We start from the raw sequence: 17,711 nt of genomic DNA on the forward strand, positions 1-17,711 counted from the left end.
TCGAATATTCGGAGAAATAGTGTTTAATAACCACGATACAAGCATAGAGTGTACCGTGCTCCAGTCAGCCAATTTTTCCGGTGTGGTAGGTTTGGCAATCGTGCCTTCGAGAAAACCCAGTTTGCGTTTCGCATTCAAAGACATGCGTATCGCGCGTGCCCATTCATCAAAGTTATCATCTTTCAATTGTATAGGGGTAATTAAAGTGCCAGGATTATCATTAGAGCCTAAAAAATAGGCAGGATCAGGTTTAGGGATAGAGGGTTCGGTGTTTTCCGTCATGATAACTCGTCGAACACCACGTGAGTAGGTGCGTAGAGGGGAATCAATGGTGAAGGCTGGATGTCGAGGGTTCTGGAAAAAAAATTCCGGTGGAAATCAAGGATGAAAGCTTCGGTTTTTCAGATTTTGAGGTGCGAAAATTTTTTCGTTCGTTCGGTTTGTCAGGTTTAGGGATGAGAGATTTTTCAAACTCTGGCTCTTGATACCATGTTAAGTTTAGGTTAATTTCTCGTCAGTCTCTTCATTCATCTCATCAATGTATATATATACAACCTGAGTCTAGAGATATTAGGAATAACAACCTGTTCCTAATATCTTTAATATCTTATCTTTTACAACGTTTATCTTTTATAATCCTAACAAATTGAGAGTTCACATTCCTTAATGAAGATTTTTAATATTTAATTCAATTTTCTAAATTTCTCTTCTTTTATCCCTTAAGTTTTTCCCAATTGACAGAATAAGGGATTCAAATGGTTGTATTTGAATGTTTGATTATTGGAGTTGAATTTGATTTTAAATAATAAATATTTGTCTATATCATGCATTTCTATGTTGTTATGAATGTTGGTTTGGTTATGCTATTTCATACTTTGCTGTTGGTCTCAGCAGGCATTTGAGGGATTAGCTCAGTGATGTTCATATAGCTGATGCTTGGTTATAGTTACACTTTGTGATTATTCTTTACGGTCAACACAAGTAAATGGTCTGCTTTTTCGCGAGTTGGACCTACTCTTTTTTTTACACCTTTCAGTGTTGTTCGACCATGTTATTTATGGGTTTCTTTTTATAGCTTTCCATTTGTAGGCTGCTGTGGAGGATGAATGGTTATAAGCATTGCATGCTTTAGACCGATAATACTTATTTGTTTATATTCAACGATGAAATTTTGCTTATATTCAGCACGTGAAGGTTGATTTATCATGTGTTATCTTGATGAGTATCGATTTTCTTCGTTAAGATCTTAGACGTTTTTTATAATTTGTTTTTCGTGGCTCTATTAGAAGCTTCTCATTGGCGTCACCTCCAAGGTGTTTCTTAATCTAACCATACATGTTAATTGTATGTAATTGCTTTCTAAGTTGTCATGATGACTTATTTGTAGTATTATTATGGCGCCCCTCCAACCCATTCTCAAGATAAAGTTGATGCACTTAGGAAGTTGTGGATTACATATGTCGAGGATTTATGCGAAGAACAGATGACGAATGAATTCTATCTTTCCACCTCATTTTTTTTTTACCTTGATCTATTTTTAGCCGTAAATATATATTTTTGTATATATGGATATATATTAAAGATGTGATCGATAAACTTGATGTTGTTTCTATTTTAAATCAATTTTTTTTATACTGATATGTATAGGAGTTTTTGAAGGTTTGGAAAGATAGGTATTAGTTGAGTTATTTTATATATACTAATATTTTTAGGTTTGGGAATATCATCCTTGTTGATATTGTAATATGGGTTGTATATACAGGTTCTATAATTTAAATTGAATTTGTTGGGCAGGTCAAACTGCAGGGACATAACGCATGTGTGAATTTTTTTTTGAAAAAAAAAATATCATAGATAACAGTTATAGGTAAAATATGTTATATATATTATAGGAAAACATAACAGTTATTCAAGATATATAAGTGTTAAATTTTTCTTCTTTTAATTTGTCATATAAATAGCAAACATAACGCTTATTTACAAGATGTGTTATCTAGCTGTATAACGTGTATTATAAATAACTGTTATGTTTTCTCTGTTAAACATAACACTTTCATCAGGTGTTATGTTTTACTTTACATTACACTGACTTGGATAACACCTCAAAACTGTTATGTAAAACCTTATTTAACAGTTATCTTTTTCCTTTTTTGTAGTAGTGTGATTATGTTATTATTAGAATTTTAGTTAAAGTACGACAATGATTATATAGTATTATACTTGTATTAGTGTCTATTATTTTATTATTTATTTATATTATGCCTATTATTTTATTATTTATTTACATTATGTCTATTATTTTATTATTCATATTACTATTAGCTGATTATGTTATTATTATAATTTTTTCTTAAAGTACCACAATGTATATTATTATACTTGTATTATTGTTTATTATTTGATTATTCATATTGCTATTAAATAATATTATAATCATGGTCAAATAATTAAGGTTAACAATAATAATAATAATTATAATTACAATATTTTGCAATAATAATTATAATTACATTATTTTATTATTTATTTGTATTAGGTCTATTATTTTATTATTTATTTGTATTATGTCTATTATTTTATTATTCATATTAAATTTTTTGCTTTTATACTAGTGTTTTATAAAATCAAGACAAGACTATTAGATATATTAGTTGTGAAAGTTATGTATAGGCAAATATATAAATAGTAAATTTCTTGTTAAATTAATTATCATGAGAGATAATTAATAATCATTAATTTTTAAAGGACGAATTCTAATAATTATTACTCCATAAAAAATTTTGAGGGGTAGTATTTACGTTAGTGGTAATATTTATGTTATTAGTGGTCAATTTTTTTGTCTAATGAGGTCAAATAAGTTTCAATCAGGTCCAATAAGGTCAAATAAGTTTCAATCAGGTCCAACAAGGTCTAATAAGTTTCAATCAGGGCCAATAAGGTCTAATAAGTTTCAATAAGGTCAATAAGTTCCAATAAGGTCCAATAAGGTCCAATAAGTTTCAATCAGGTTCAATCAGGTCCAATAAGTTGAATCAAGTCCAATCAGGTTTAATAAGTTCCAATAAGTTCAGTTCAGGTTCAATAAGTTCAGTTCAGATAAGGTCCAATAAGTTCAGGGCCAATAAGTTGAATAGAACGCACCCTTAACGGCCCGTTTGGTAGTCGTTAATAAATTGCGGTAATGAAAATGAATTTTAAGTGTAATTTTATTAGGGAAGCACCCTTAAAATCTCCATGGGGAGACATTTTTTCTCCATGGACAAGCAATCTCACCCCTAAACTTGTGTTTTTGTCTCCAAGGGGAAGCAATTTTCATTACCACTCATTACCACCCTACAAAGTGGTATTGGATGGGAATGAAAATTCAAGAAGAAAAGTGGACACTTTAGGATAAATTAGCATTACCATGGTAATGGACAATGATAATTTTCACAAATTTACACACAAATTCATTCTCATTACCACCATTTATGACCAACTATCAAACGGGGCGTTAGAGTATAGACACTATAGTTATACAACTCCCTCCGGTGACCAACCCTAAACTTTAGAACCTCTAAGCGTCCGTCTTACTTGTTTAGACGTTGCAGAAGCTCGAAGCTCGAAGCTCGTTCCAGGTTTTTGTTTTGTTCCTTAGATTAATCTACTTTTCTTGTTTAAACCATTTTTGTTGCGATTTTTTATGTGAACTTCATGCGATTAGTTTTATGCGGTTGTTATTGTTTGTTTCATGAATTCAACTTTTTTTTTTTTTCATTGTCTCATTTATGTTATTTCATGTTTTTTAGGGATAATTTACATGTTATAAACTTATGATTCGAATTCCTGGTCTAATTTCTTAATTCATGTTTGTTTCATGGAACCAAATGATAAGAAAATTTATGTTACAATTTGTGGATGCTCATATTTTCATGCTTGTTCTTGTTTATTTCATCAGATCAATTTTTGGAGTGTTTTTGGCTGGAAATCTGGAATGAATAACCTGTAGAGCAATGGATTTAGCAGTGACAATTCCTCTAGGAACTTACGCTCCGAATACTAGGAAAGTTCGGTTCTTCAATGTCAAGTGTTCGGTAGCTCTAGCGGATAATGCTACTGCTACAGGTCTGTGTAATGTGATATGCTTGCAACTAATTGTGTGGCTATTTGTAAACCAATGTGCTCACTATTCGTTCGTCGTATTAGTTTGCTTACATAGAAACAGGATTACCTTCCTTTTGTGGTGTAAGAGAAATGGATGCAACCGTCCTGCTTTTTTAATTCTTAAAGTTGCATTTGTAAAATCGATATTCAATAAACTATTGCTAGTCTTTTAATGTGGAGAGAATTCTTAACCAAGAAGTAGGAGTAATTGAAAGTGTGTTTCTAGACTTTGTTTACTCCTGTTTGAATGAAATTTTTCTTTGGAACTACTCAACTTTATTCTTCCATTAACTGGGAGTTGTAACCGGAGAGTTCCATAATTCAAACTCTTGGGTGGTAGATTGATGTTTGCTTCTCATTATTGTCAATGGAAGAATAATATTCTTCTTAAGACTTAAGTCTCGAGGTTGCTACTGCTCTTTTCTAGGTGTCTATTCCACAATCATATCTTTTTAAAACGCAGGTCTGGGAGGCAGACCGTGGAAGGTATCGGATGCTAGACTTGTGCTTGAGGATGGTTCCATTTGGAGGGCCAAGTCATTCGGTGCGGCTGGGACACAAGTTGGTGAAGTTGTCTTCAATACATCTTTGACAGGGTGAGCTGATACAATCTGCAGAGAAGCTGCTGATGTTTCCATTATGATTTGCAATCTGACATGGGTATTTAATGTTTCAGATATCAGGAAATTTTGACTGACCCTAGTTATGCTGGTCAGTTTGTATTGATGACAAACCCTCATATAGGGAATACTGGCGTAAATCTTGGTAAGTGAAATTCTGAGCTTTTGTTTACGATTTTTTCCATCAACGATGTGTAGCTAGATTTAATTTACTGTCATTGCAGATGATGAAGAATCAAGGCAATGCTTTCTAGGTGGTCTGGTGATTAGAAGCTTAAGCATTAGGTTGGACCTATTCCATTATTCACCTTTGTAATGATGTTTTTTATCAACATGTTAACTGCCTTTCTAAGACCTGGGCACCTGGCAAGTGGCATCATAAGTGAGCATCTGTTTTTTACCCTGCAGCACTTCAAACTGGAGATGTGCTGAGACGCTTGGAGATTATTTAGCCAAGAGGAACATCATGGGTATATGTAAGTTAGAAGCCCAACTTTTCGAAATTGATGTCAAAGAACATTCATCTTGTTTAGTTTGCACATTTGCTCTCCTTTTGACTTTGTAACTTTTTTGGGCTGTGAACTAGATGACGTTGACACTCGTGCTATCACCCGTAGATTGAGGGAAGATGGGAGCCTTATTGGTGTTTTGAGCACAGAAGAATCAAAATCAGACAAGCAGCTCTTGGAAATGGCTCGTTCCTGGGACATTGTTGGTAATGTTTGCTTTCTGTCTATAATGCAAAAGTCATTCTGGAAACTACCATCTAAAATTCTGGTTACGTCTTTGCAGGCGTTGATTTGATAAGTGGTGTTACATGTCAAGCTCCTTACGAGTGGGTAAATAAAACCGATAATGACTGGGAATTTAATTCGAACGGGAGACCTGGGGAAACTTTCAAGGTCTATATCTTCTACTGCAATGTTGGCCACATGTTTAGTTGTTAATTCTGATTGGTTCTTTCTTTTGGTGGTTTACAAAATCGAAGGTGGTCGCCTATGATTTTGGTATCAAGCAAAACATTTTGAGGCGTCTGGCATCATATGGATGTAAGATTACTGTTGTTCCATCAACATGGCCAGCATCAGAAACACTGAAAATGCAACCAGATGGCATTCTCTTCAGCAATGGTCCAGGGGATCCCTCAGCAGTTCCATATGCTGTGGATACAGTAAAGGAATTAATTGGGCAGGTACCAATTTTTGGAATTTGTATGGGCCACCAGTTGCTTGGCCAAGCATTGGGTGGTAATACTTTCAAAATGAAGTTTGGTCATCATGGAGGAAATCATCCTGTTCGTAACCTGAGAAATGGTCAGGTTGAAATTAGTTCGCAGGTACTTTTTTCATCAGTGGGTGGTTAACATTTTATCTTGTGCATATTTTTTTTGTTTTTCACTGTCCTGCTCAGCTACTTTGTGGTATTCTTTGTCTTTTTCTCGCTTTGCTTCCTGTACTCCTCATTTGTTCACCTTTTGTTTTGGACCTTGGGGGCTGTCTAAAAGTTCCATAAAATACTTAGAAATGCTCACTTTCCTGTACTCCTCATTTGTTCACCTTTTTTTTGGGACCTTGGGGGCTGTCTAAAAGTTCCATAAAATACTAAGAAAATGCTCACTAGTATATCATGCATCATTGGTGTATAAAGCTTTGAAGGTTAGAATTTTCTTGCTAAAGATCAGGGACTTTCTGATATACCAGCAGTAGTACAGACTTCAAACACTTCGTAGTAATATTGCTGTTATATGGCCCGACCTTTCTCCAACTAGATTGTTATCTGTATCTTCTCTTATGAAGAATTTAGTTTCTGTATTCAGCATATTCATTGACAGTTTTGATTTCTGAGAACGTCTGTACTCGTAATGATAAAATGTGGACCTTAAGTTCAACTCCATGATCGACTTATTAATGGTTTACTGTGTGTAATGTGACAGAACCACAACTATGCAGTAGACCCTGCATCACTTCCTCAGGGAGTTGAGGTGACGCACATCAATCTTAATGACGAGAGCTGTGCAGGTCTTGCATTTCCATCAAAGAATATTATGTCTCTACAATATCACCCTGAGGCATCTCCAGGACCTCATGATTCAGATCCTGGTAATTAGCTTCTCCCATTCCAAGATTTCTTAATGCATTATCCTTCCATCATGTCGTCTAGAGCTGGGCATGTGTCGCACCGGGCTGGGTCAAGAGCCTGGTACGGGCCAAGAAAAATGTATGCCGTGCCGGACTCATGCCTATATTATAAAAGTAGGGTCCACGTGCAGGGCAGGTCGTGTTGTGCTTGCGGTCCCTTAAGAATTATATGATTTTTTTGGTTAAAAATTAATGAGACTTGAAAATGATGTCTGCACATCCCATAACCCATCACGGTGTCTCTCTTGACTAGTAGTTGTGCTCATGCTGGCCCTTGTGCTGGCATGGTCCATGCCCAGCTCTATTAGTTCTATACTCTATAGTGATATGCCGATGCTAATTCCGATTTGATGTAGTTTCTAGTTCAAGATCACTTTTTTTCGTTTCTTCGTTTTTCTGAATTAAAATATCTTCTCTTGTTACAGTTTTTGGAGATTTTGTTGACTTGATGAGGCGAGTGAAAGGAAATGCTTAAGATAGTTAGACAAGTGCTAAATGCTAATGGTGGACAAGGTTACAAGTCCACATCTTCACAACTTGAAGCAATTTCCAACAATGTCCTTTGAAATTGCTCCTTTGTAGTCTTGTTTTGTGGAGTATGAATTGTTTGGATACAGAGTAAATGTATGATGCTTGTATTTTTGTCCTTACTTTTTGCTAGTCTAATGCAAAGCAAAATCATAACCAAATTTTTGTCGCTAGCTTTTCCCTTCTATATTTATATTTCAGTTGTCAAGTTTTTTTTAACAAAGGCAGATACTTAGAACTTAAAAGTAGACTTGTAATTGACTGTCAAATAAAAGGCATCCCAATTCTTCTCCTCTGAAGTCTACAAGAGATATGCACTTGTCTTTGATGCCAAACTACTGGAATACAATTAGTATAATAAATATTTCGCTTTTTAATAGTTGTTCCACTTTTTTTGCGCCACAATTTAGGGTATTTGTTTGAGTATTGTATCATAAATGATGTATTTAATACAAAATAATTAGAAAATATTTACGTTGAAAATGAAAATATAAACCACATAGAAATAAATCTATTAAGATTTCACACGACATATTAGGGAGAAAAAATATGATCAATATATGTGAAAGTTGATCTTGTATAATCTAATGAAACAATGGTTAAAGAACCAAGTTAATGCACAATAAAATCTTGTCATGAGTCTAAAATCCGCTACACATAGACAAACAGTTTCTTGCGCAAATCGAATTCAAGTATTCAACATTACAAATTGCTTTGAAACCAGGTTCTCGAGTCAAAATTCTAAATAATTTTGTTTATCACAGGGGTAGAATTTGAGTGTAAATTATGCCTTGGAAAAAGTCATCAATTTAGCACACCATCAGCTTGACTTTGAACATTGACGTACCAAGTAGTACAGTATAGCTCCATTACAATATGTGGAGGAACATTACCATTGGTGCTGCAACAATCTCATTGGTCGATATTTAAGGACCCACGGAAAAATGGTAAGCCTGTACATATAAGCCAGGGATTTAGCATTCTTAAGTTCATTTCCCGTAACTTGCTACTCTAGCAGCAGCAACTTGCCAACGGCAAAGTTTAGTGTAACACTTTCAAATTTTGACAAATTAATGGGCAACAGAAGAATAAATGGCTAATAGTTTCATTAGCAGAATTATAAAGAGGACAAAGAGTATCATTAGTGACTTATTTGTCGATATCCTAAATTGGATTTTAATGGGAGATCATTTTGCAAGCATTGTCATAGGAATATTTGGATCTTTGGGCCAGGGGCGGATCCAGGATTTCAGATGAGGGGTAGCGTAATTTTACGATATTAACGGGTCAAATAAAAAGTCATCACTACTAAATTCAAAATGTTGCAAATCCAAATATAATATTGAAGTCAATAATAAAAGAAAATTACCATTGTCCACGTTGAGTTCTCAAAATTTAGAACCATTTTATGATCGCATAAACTTTTACATAACAAAACAAATCTTTTTCAAGATAACTAACTATCGTTTAACAATTCATCTCCCTTGCTATTCTTAACTTGCTTTTGATAATAGTCATACCATCGAAGGATGTTAAATTATTGTAGATTTGAATTAACTAAAAGCTTTCTCTTTTTGTTTATGAAATATATAGAATTTTCATATATGAAAAATTCACTAAAAATCTATTCCCATAATTACAATAAACTATACTCCAATTCATTTACTGAAATATTTTAGTACTGGTTCACAATTAAATAACTAATATTTCTCAAGTTTTCATTTTGAGATGAGGGAATATACATTGAGACAAATTGAATAATATACATTTAGAAAAAAAGTCTAGAAGAGTTCAGAAAAAAAAGGAAAAGTTCAGATTAGTTTCAAAAAAATAAGAAAAGTTCATAAATAAGAAAAATTCTGAAAAAAAAATAATATAAGATAAGATAACTAAAAATAAGGTGAAGAGAAAAGATCCTTAAGGTTAGAAAATTTTGGCCATAAAAAATTTCACTTTTTAAAAGCGGATATAGGATATAAAAAAAGTAAAATTTATTCTATTTTAAACTTGTGCTTCACACATTTTAAAGCTAATTATTAACAATCGGTTTAAACTAAAATATATATAGATAAGACATGAATTATAGAGTACTTTTTAGTTCAAATAGACTGTGTAAATTAAAACGCTAAAACAAGAGATGAATTATAAACTACTCTAGAATTCAATTTGACTTTATAAATTAACTACTAATATTCCAAATATAAGTAAACTTCTGATGTAAGCAAAATTCTTAAAATAAATCTGTAATCTTAAAGCAGCAAGGCTAGGTAATTGAATTTGATTATCTTTTTAGTGGGTAAACAACTAGTAAAAGCAGTAGTTGAATAAAACTAGAGGAAGGGGAAAAATAAAATCAAAGCATTAAAAACTGCAACTATGGACTCTCGAACACATGCTACCCCTTTAAAACAACCAACTGTGCTAGACTATTTATATGGCAAGTGTTGCAAATGTAAAGGTAATAATTTATTTTTGGAAAAAAAGAATCAGGGGTAGCACATGCTACCCTTGTTACTTAGTGGCTCCGCCACTGTTTGGGGCTACATAAATTTTCCATATCCAATTAAACAGCAAAGGAATACTTGTAGACGGTGTAATTCTATGAGTGAGCCAGGTAGCCGTTTTGACAAAAAATTCACCCGAACTAGTCAGCCCTGAACAATGAATATCCGAGGTGGGATAGCAAGCGATAGGAATTCCCAAGATAATGTGGACAATATGTGGTGGGATCAAATATTTTAAGAGCTCAACATTCCATTGTCTCAAAGGAAGAATAACATTATTGACGGTGAGTTATAGATTATCAATAAATGTGATTTGTAGCTTTAATAGTTCAATGATACTTTGATTTGTACACCAGTTATCTATCCAGGAGTAAATATTCGTACCCAATCCAAATTTCCAAAGGATTCCTTTCCTTAAAAGTTATCGAGATCGAAGGATGGACTTCTAGATATGAGAGTCATATGGCTTTGCTTTACACTCAAAGAAAGAAGTATTTCGGAGATATTTTTGGCGCATAAAGGTAGGCCAAAGAGAGTATTGGTCATAATGGATCCTCCAACCCATTTTAGCTAAGTATGTTTCATTAAGATGAGCCATTTTCCGAAAATTGAGTCCATATTTTTTAGGGTGGCAAATTTTCGACCATGCCACTAGTAGTAATCCTGAAGAGTTCATTGAAGAGCGCCAAAAGAACTTTCGATTGATTCTATCAATTGTAGAGCATATTTTCTTAGTTACCTGAGTTGTGGCCATAAAATAGGCTGAAAAGGATTCCAGGTGACTCTGAATAAGCACTGATTTTCATACTTTCGAAATAAAATGATTGTGCAAAAAATTTATCTTATTGTCAACCTTCTGAACTAAGTGATGGAAATCACTAGCCATTGGTTTATAACTAGAGAAAATAACACCCAAAATATTTTCCTAAAACAGTCTTCGATGTCATATTGAAAATACCAACAATGGTTCTTTGTCTACAGTTTGGTATGTGTTTTGAAAATATGATTGGGGAATTATGAAAAATTCACTATTAATTGCCCTGAATTAAGACAGAAGGAATCTATAATATTTTTTAAGCGGTAGGAAGAATCCAAGTTAGCATTACAAAAGAATAAGAGTTTAAAGTACTTGCTTGTGTAGAATAACTAATAAAATTATCGATATGAATTGTTGTTCTGTATCATTTAACAATAGTAAATTTTGATAATTTTTGGACAAATTTGTAAAGGTTTCCCACATCAACATCAATATAAGAATTGTGTGGGACCAATAACTATTCTCTTCGGCATAAAACAACTATACTGGACTGAATTGAACTGAATCGAACTGAACTAAATTGAACTGAAATGAATAGTGATATGTGAGAGTAAAAGTATTGTCCGAACTGAACTGAATCGAATTGAACTGAAGTGAACTAAACTGAAAATAAGCTGGGGAGAACAGGCCCAAGCGGGGTTAAATAATTTAAAAAGAGAACAAAATTTTACTAAATAAATAATAAAGTAAAAGTAGGAAAATGTTTATGGAACACGCTTCGGGCTTCTTTGGCAAAATTAGCGGTTCTAGTAGTTGTTAGTTGTTGCATTAGCTGTAGCTGTTGAGTTAGCTGTAGCTGCTAGCCGTCTACTAGTAGCTATTAGAGATTATCGTTTAAAGTAATTATTTAATTAAGAGTGTTTGGCAAAAGTAGCTGTTGAGATTGTAAAATACAATAAATGACATTCATTATATAGTGTTTATTCGCTAACCGCTAACTAAAAATCGCAAACTAACGTTACTTGTATTAACGTTCTACAACCGCTACCCATAATCTACTCGATCAAACCGCTACACGCTAATACAACCGTACCACTACCTCGCCAAACACTCATAATTTTCTTAAGTAGCGTTTTGAGCTTGTCTAACCGCTACTCACTACCTCAAACGCTATTGCCAAACAGGGTCTTAGGCATCCTTAAAAATCTAAGTGAATATAACTCTTTATTTAGTTGTTTCATTTCATATCATCATTATGCACATGTAAAAGAAAATAAAAACATCCTCCATATAAGAATCAACCAACGTGATCTCAAGTTAATATATTAAAGTTCTAACCAATAAGCTATGTAACATTAAATAATATTTTTTAACATAAAAATATTAATAATCTGGGACATTATTCGGGACTAAAAACTAGTTATTCTCTCAAATAGGAATAAAATCATCATGGTTATTAAGATTTGATTCTTTTCATTGGAAATTTTATTCTATAATTAGGTGTTTATTTTTATGGTATGATGTCTTATCAGAATTCCAAGGTGATGACATCCTAAAGGCCAAATTACTAAAAGTCCTAATAACTCCTCACCTACCCCTCATTAACTTATATTTATATTTTTGGCAAAGTAATTTAATCAATTATTTTTATTGGCAAAGTAATTTTTTTTTTTTTTTGGAAAAGTAATTTTATATGTTAGTTACTTCTAAGTTCTAGTCAATAGTTATCTACCTTTTTACTGTTGATACAAATAAACACACTGAATCAATTGCTATGCTATAAAAGCTCTACAAACCTCTCAAAACAAAGAACAAAAGCTACATTATTTCTCTATCTACTTTTCTTAGGTTAATACTTAATAATTTGTTCATTGGTGCAATTCTTGCACTAGAGTTGTTCTATTGTAGTTGTACGTGCAAAGCCTTCAAAAACATGAAGATTTTGATGGCATTTGGCTTCTTCTTACTCTTACAGCTTCAAGATTCTTGTGACTCTACTTCTTCTCATCAGTATGTTAAGCAAGTTGAATTTGGTAAAAAGATTCAAGAAAAGTTAACTTCAAAGCCTAAACTTCAATCATTAATTAAAGCCGTAAGTTAAACACCCTACTTCCTCTCTTATAATTTGTGTTTTTTCTTGAATAATCTGATCCGTTTAGTTTCTATTAGCTTAATTAACAATTGTTTTATCATTTTGTTAATTTTTACAAGATTTTAGTGTAATATACATTATTTGCTAGTAAATTTTTATTTATTTTCATATAGTTAGGCTTATATATACTATTCCCTCCGTTTTATTTTAATCTACACACTTTGACATTTTACACTATTCATAAATTTCATTTTGACCATCATTTGTGATTTATACGCGGATGAAAATATAATCATGTGGGATCTTGTTAGATTCATCATAACATGTATTTTATTAATATTTACTTTTTATAATTTTTACAAATATAAAACTAAAGATATACTTCTATATCCTCAAAGTTTTGCATTGGCATGCGTGAAAAATGTACGTGTGTAGATTAAAATGAAACGGAGGAAATATTTAAGCAAGTGGTCTTGGATAGTGATTATTCACTTTGTTCCTTAACTATCCTTAACCTTTGAGAATATAAAGAGATTCTTGGCCACCACTTTATCATTAAGTGAAGCATCAGGGACGAGAGAATTAGTCACTGCTATAGGCAGTGGATACCTTTGATTGTAACAAAAAAATATATACTACTATAGTACTATTTATTAATCTATATATGTGTATTAATGTATATGTGAATATTATCACATGTTGAGACAAATTACTGATTGCGCAAACTTAATGCAAGCATCTTGGAACTTCAGTTGTCTGCTAATAAAGTAGAATGAAAATCTTGTATAAATTTTCTGATGAGTAAATTTTCCAATTGAAACAAACATTACCAATGTAGTGTTACTTTGTATGTTGGATGAATTTTGTCATAGATCTGATTACAGAAGTGTTAAACCACGCATTGTCTACTTCTACATTTTTTCCTCCCTTAAATGTCCATATATTTGGTGACCGAAAAGCTTATTTTGCTTATATACGCAACGTAGATATCAAATAAGTTTATATTTTTTCTAAATTGAGGTGGCGCCCTATGTACTTAGAGATATTTTGTCTTTGAATTAATCTAGCTTGCTTTTTCGTAAAAAAAGAGTAAGTTTTTTTAACAAGAAAGTTCAACAACTTAAAGCCAATATAAGGATATTACTGATTATTATAACTTACTATCTCAATTATTATTATTACTATCATCATCATAATGTCATAAACTGATAATTTCTGTTTTAACTAGGTTTCTTTTTTCAAAGTAATAATATCAACTATGGTAACGTAGTGGCCCTGTTTTTTGGACTTCTTTTTAGTTCAGTTTAGTTAGTTTCAATTTAGTTAGTTTACTCTCACAGTTTTAATTCAGTTCAGCTCAGTTCGGTCCAAAAGAACGAGACCGTAATATAATACAAACAAAGCTAGCATATATGCATTGCACGGGTTAGAAAGTGGATCATTATTATATTAGGTTATTGAAGAGTTTGTCGGGGATCTAGTTTGATATAGGTTTTTTTGGTATTAAAGAGTGACTAAATGTACTGATGGGGATGGAATTTGATCCTCAAGTCCTAGATCCTCTATAAAATTTTACCAATTAGATTAGATAACATTCTATCAAAATACAAACAAAAAACAGACTAGATGACATCCATATAGTTTTGGAACTCGTATAATAGTTGTTAATTTTGAGAGAACGAAGATAAGATTTTATAAGACCAAATAATATGTGCAATAGACTTTTTGTAAGTTATACTAGTTTTTATATGCACGCGATGCGTGCGAAAATACGTAGAAAATTAATTTTTTTAGGGGATGTAGAAAATTAAATGAATTGTTAATTATATAAAATAAATTAGGGATATTTAAATTGTTGATGGTTTGTTTTTGTAATGTCTATTTTTATTTTTTAAATTAATTAGGTAGTTTCCTTTTTTAAATTTTTTTTAATTTTAGTTAAAGTAAGTAGTTAGAATAGAGATGTAATGAGGGTAAAATAGGGTTTCTAATATTTTGGTGTCCTACCCCTCTTCCCATATAGAATAGAGATGTGCGATAGATCATCTACTGGTATCTCAATTTTATTGTACTACTCATTTTGAAATAGGATCTGAAGTGATTTTTTCTTGGATTATTATTATTATTATTATTGGTATTATTGTTATTATTATTCTGACTATTTTAGTAAAATAAAGTAATTTAAACTTTAAAGTTTAATAAAAATAAGTTGATGAGACTAGAGCTTAGATACGCTACACACATTGGCTCCAAACTTCTGCCGTTTCTTTGAAAATTGCAATATGTTTAACTTTATATTGACTAGTTTGTAACTTTGTCCATTAATATCTTTTAAGTATTTATTGGTAAAAAAATATATAAAGTTTGTAGTATTAGAATTTATTACATTATACATTTAGTTTTGATTAATTGCAGGAAGGAAGAGTGTTCTATCCTCAAGGCTACGGTGCAGACCCAAATGGAGTACAAGACAGCAGCGATGCTATTCTGAAAGCAATATTGGATGCATTCCAAGTGCAAAAGGGGATTCAATTATTGCCTAGTATCAATGATTTGGGAGGGGTTATCATTGATTTCCAAGGTGGAAATTATATGATCACCAAACCCATTTCATTACCTCCTCTTGTTGGCAATGTTGTGGTAATTTTACTTTAATTTCTTCCTTCACATGAACCATTTCTTTGGCAAAACATCTAGATTACACCCAGGTATACCGTGTACATACACTCGTGGTGGGACATGGACCACACATGCTATAGTGTGAGGTGCATACGGTGCAAGCCATGTCGTAGATGACACATTCGGGTGCACCTAATAAGTACACCCGATTGTATATACAAATTTGCACACACTTACCTTCATAAATAATCTATCATGTACATATAATATACTAATGGTAGCACATGTCATTTCTAGTGTGATTAGTGATCATAGTTTAAACTTTGGGGTACTGGTTTAATACTTTGACCTATAAGATGTGCATAATCCACAATATCCTTGGTATTTAAAATACAATGGTAAGTTATGTTAACCGGGAAATATGCTCTTAGACTAGTGCATACGTTCATATGCAATACCATCTATATCCAACTACTTACTAGCTTTGTATGTGGGAATTAAAGGGGTGATCACACATTTTAGCAACACGTAATTTGTATTTACGACCATTATAGGGACAATCAGACACAGTCGAATAAAGATGGTGCAATTTAGGCTGTATAACCTAATCAAAAAGTTCACAATTCAGGTTATAATAATCCCTTCTAATTTGTATCCATATTAGTCCATGTCTATGAAAGTTATGAGTTCATCAAGATATAAAACATAGTTTAAGGGTCTGTTCTCTTCGGCATAAAACAGCTGAACTGAACTGAATAGTGATATGTGAGTAAAAGTATTGTCAAGAGCTGAACTGAACTGAACTGAACTGATCTGAACTGAATTGAATTGAATTGAATTGAACTGAACTGAAAATAAGCTGGGGAGAACAGACCCTAATCTTCGGTTGAAGTGTTGTGAGTCGAATCAAGTCGAGTCAATTCACTTCAGATGCACGTACATGTTTAAGATGCCATAAGCTATATTGTAGCATAACATTGCTTCTACATATTGTGTAAAAAAATCAGGTACAAGGAGGAACACTAAGAGCATCAAACACATTTCCACAAGACCGCCATCTACTAGAACTATCATCTCAACCCTCTAAAACCATCCTTATAAACTCCACCACCAACACTCAATTCCAAATCTCCGGTATCCAATACGAAGACATAACCTTCCGTGACATACTCTTCGACTCCAACTTCCGAGGTGGAGGTCTAATCATCATCGACTCAGCTCGTATTCGAGTCACAAACTGCTACTTTCTCCACTTCACAACCCAAGGCATACTAGTCCAAGGTGGCCATGAAACCTTCATTTCCAACACCTTTCTTGGACAGCATGAAACCGTGGGTAGTCACCCTAGTGAGAGCCAGTTTACAGGCACCGCTATCGACATTGGCAGCAACGACAATGCCATCACTGATGTCGTAGTGTTTTCAGCTGCTGTGGGGATTACTCTAAGAGGCCAAGCCAATATCATCACTGGTACTCATTTATACAACAAGGCTACATTTTTTGGTGGGGTGGGTATTTTGGTGAAATTACCTGGTTTATCACAAACTAGGATAGATAATTGCTACTTAGATTACAACTCTATTGTCATGGAAGATCCTGTTCAAGTGCACATTACTAATGGCTTCTTCCTAGGGGATGGAAATGTGGTGGTGAAATCGGCTCATGGTCGAATTTCGGGGCTAAACATCTTAAACAACATGTTTTGTGGTGATCCAAAGAATATGAAGGCTATAGTAGAATTAGATGGAGTGTTTAACAAGGTTGATCAAGTGGTTATTGATCATAATAATGTTATGGGAATGCAGTTGAAATCAACAGTGGGGAAATTAAGCATAAAGGGAGTTCATGCTACTAAATGGGAAGCTGATTTTTCTAACATGTTGGTTTTTCCTGATAAAATAGCTCATTTTCAATATTCTATTTATAGTAAGGGAGGAGTGTTTTATGTTCATGGAGTTACTAATGTCACAAAAAATGTGGTTACTATTGAGACTGATAAGCCTATTGATGGGGTGGTGTCTGTGCAAGTTGATCAGTATAATGAAGTAGGAGACTGGTGAGGGGATTGATTAGTTGAAATAGGAATTTAATTAGTATGGTATTACGTACTCTCTAATAATATATACTATATATAATATAAGTGTTTGATATGCATGTCTTTGGACTCCCTTCCCCTCCTTCATGCACCCCCTCCATAAATATATTAGACATTTGCTTCTTTGATGTCTGTTTCATATACTTATAAATTACTCCCTCCGTTTTTTTATATGTAACATATTGATTTTGGGCACTATTCATCCAATACACTTT

General features: G+C 33.0%; 2 protein-coding genes across 2 annotated transcripts; both read left to right on the forward strand.

The window, feature by feature from the left end:
• Positions 1-3,513: 3,513 nt before the first annotated feature.
• Positions 3,514-7,602, forward strand: LOC104898326 (carbamoyl-phosphate synthase small chain, chloroplastic). Its single transcript, XM_010685384.4, has 11 exons — positions 3,514-3,617; positions 3,938-4,104; positions 4,607-4,739; positions 4,820-4,908; positions 4,988-5,048; positions 5,172-5,239; positions 5,350-5,478; positions 5,556-5,665; positions 5,752-6,099; positions 6,697-6,862; positions 7,327-7,602. Exons 2-11 carry the CDS (start codon positions 3,993-3,995, stop codon positions 7,374-7,376), a joined length of 1,266 nt encoding a protein of 421 aa, XP_010683686.2. The 5' UTR covers positions 3,514-3,617; positions 3,938-3,992; the 3' UTR covers positions 7,377-7,602.
• Positions 7,603-12,158: 4,556 nt separating this feature from the next.
• Positions 12,159-17,484, forward strand: LOC104898327 (polygalacturonase QRT3). Its single transcript, XM_010685385.4, has 3 exons — positions 12,159-12,782; positions 15,198-15,422; positions 16,409-17,484. The coding sequence occupies exons 1-3, from the start codon at positions 12,624-12,626 to the stop codon at positions 17,459-17,461; spliced, it is 1,437 nt and encodes a 478-aa protein (XP_010683687.2). The 5' UTR covers positions 12,159-12,623; the 3' UTR covers positions 17,462-17,484.
• The last annotated feature ends 227 nt before the right edge of the window (positions 17,485-17,711 follow it).

The sequence above is a fragment of the Beta vulgaris genome, chromosome 7, assembly GCF_026745355.1.
Source record: "Beta vulgaris subsp. vulgaris cultivar EL10 chromosome 7, EL10.2, whole genome shotgun sequence".
Taxonomy (NCBI): domain Eukaryota; kingdom Viridiplantae; phylum Streptophyta; class Magnoliopsida; order Caryophyllales; family Amaranthaceae; genus Beta; species Beta vulgaris.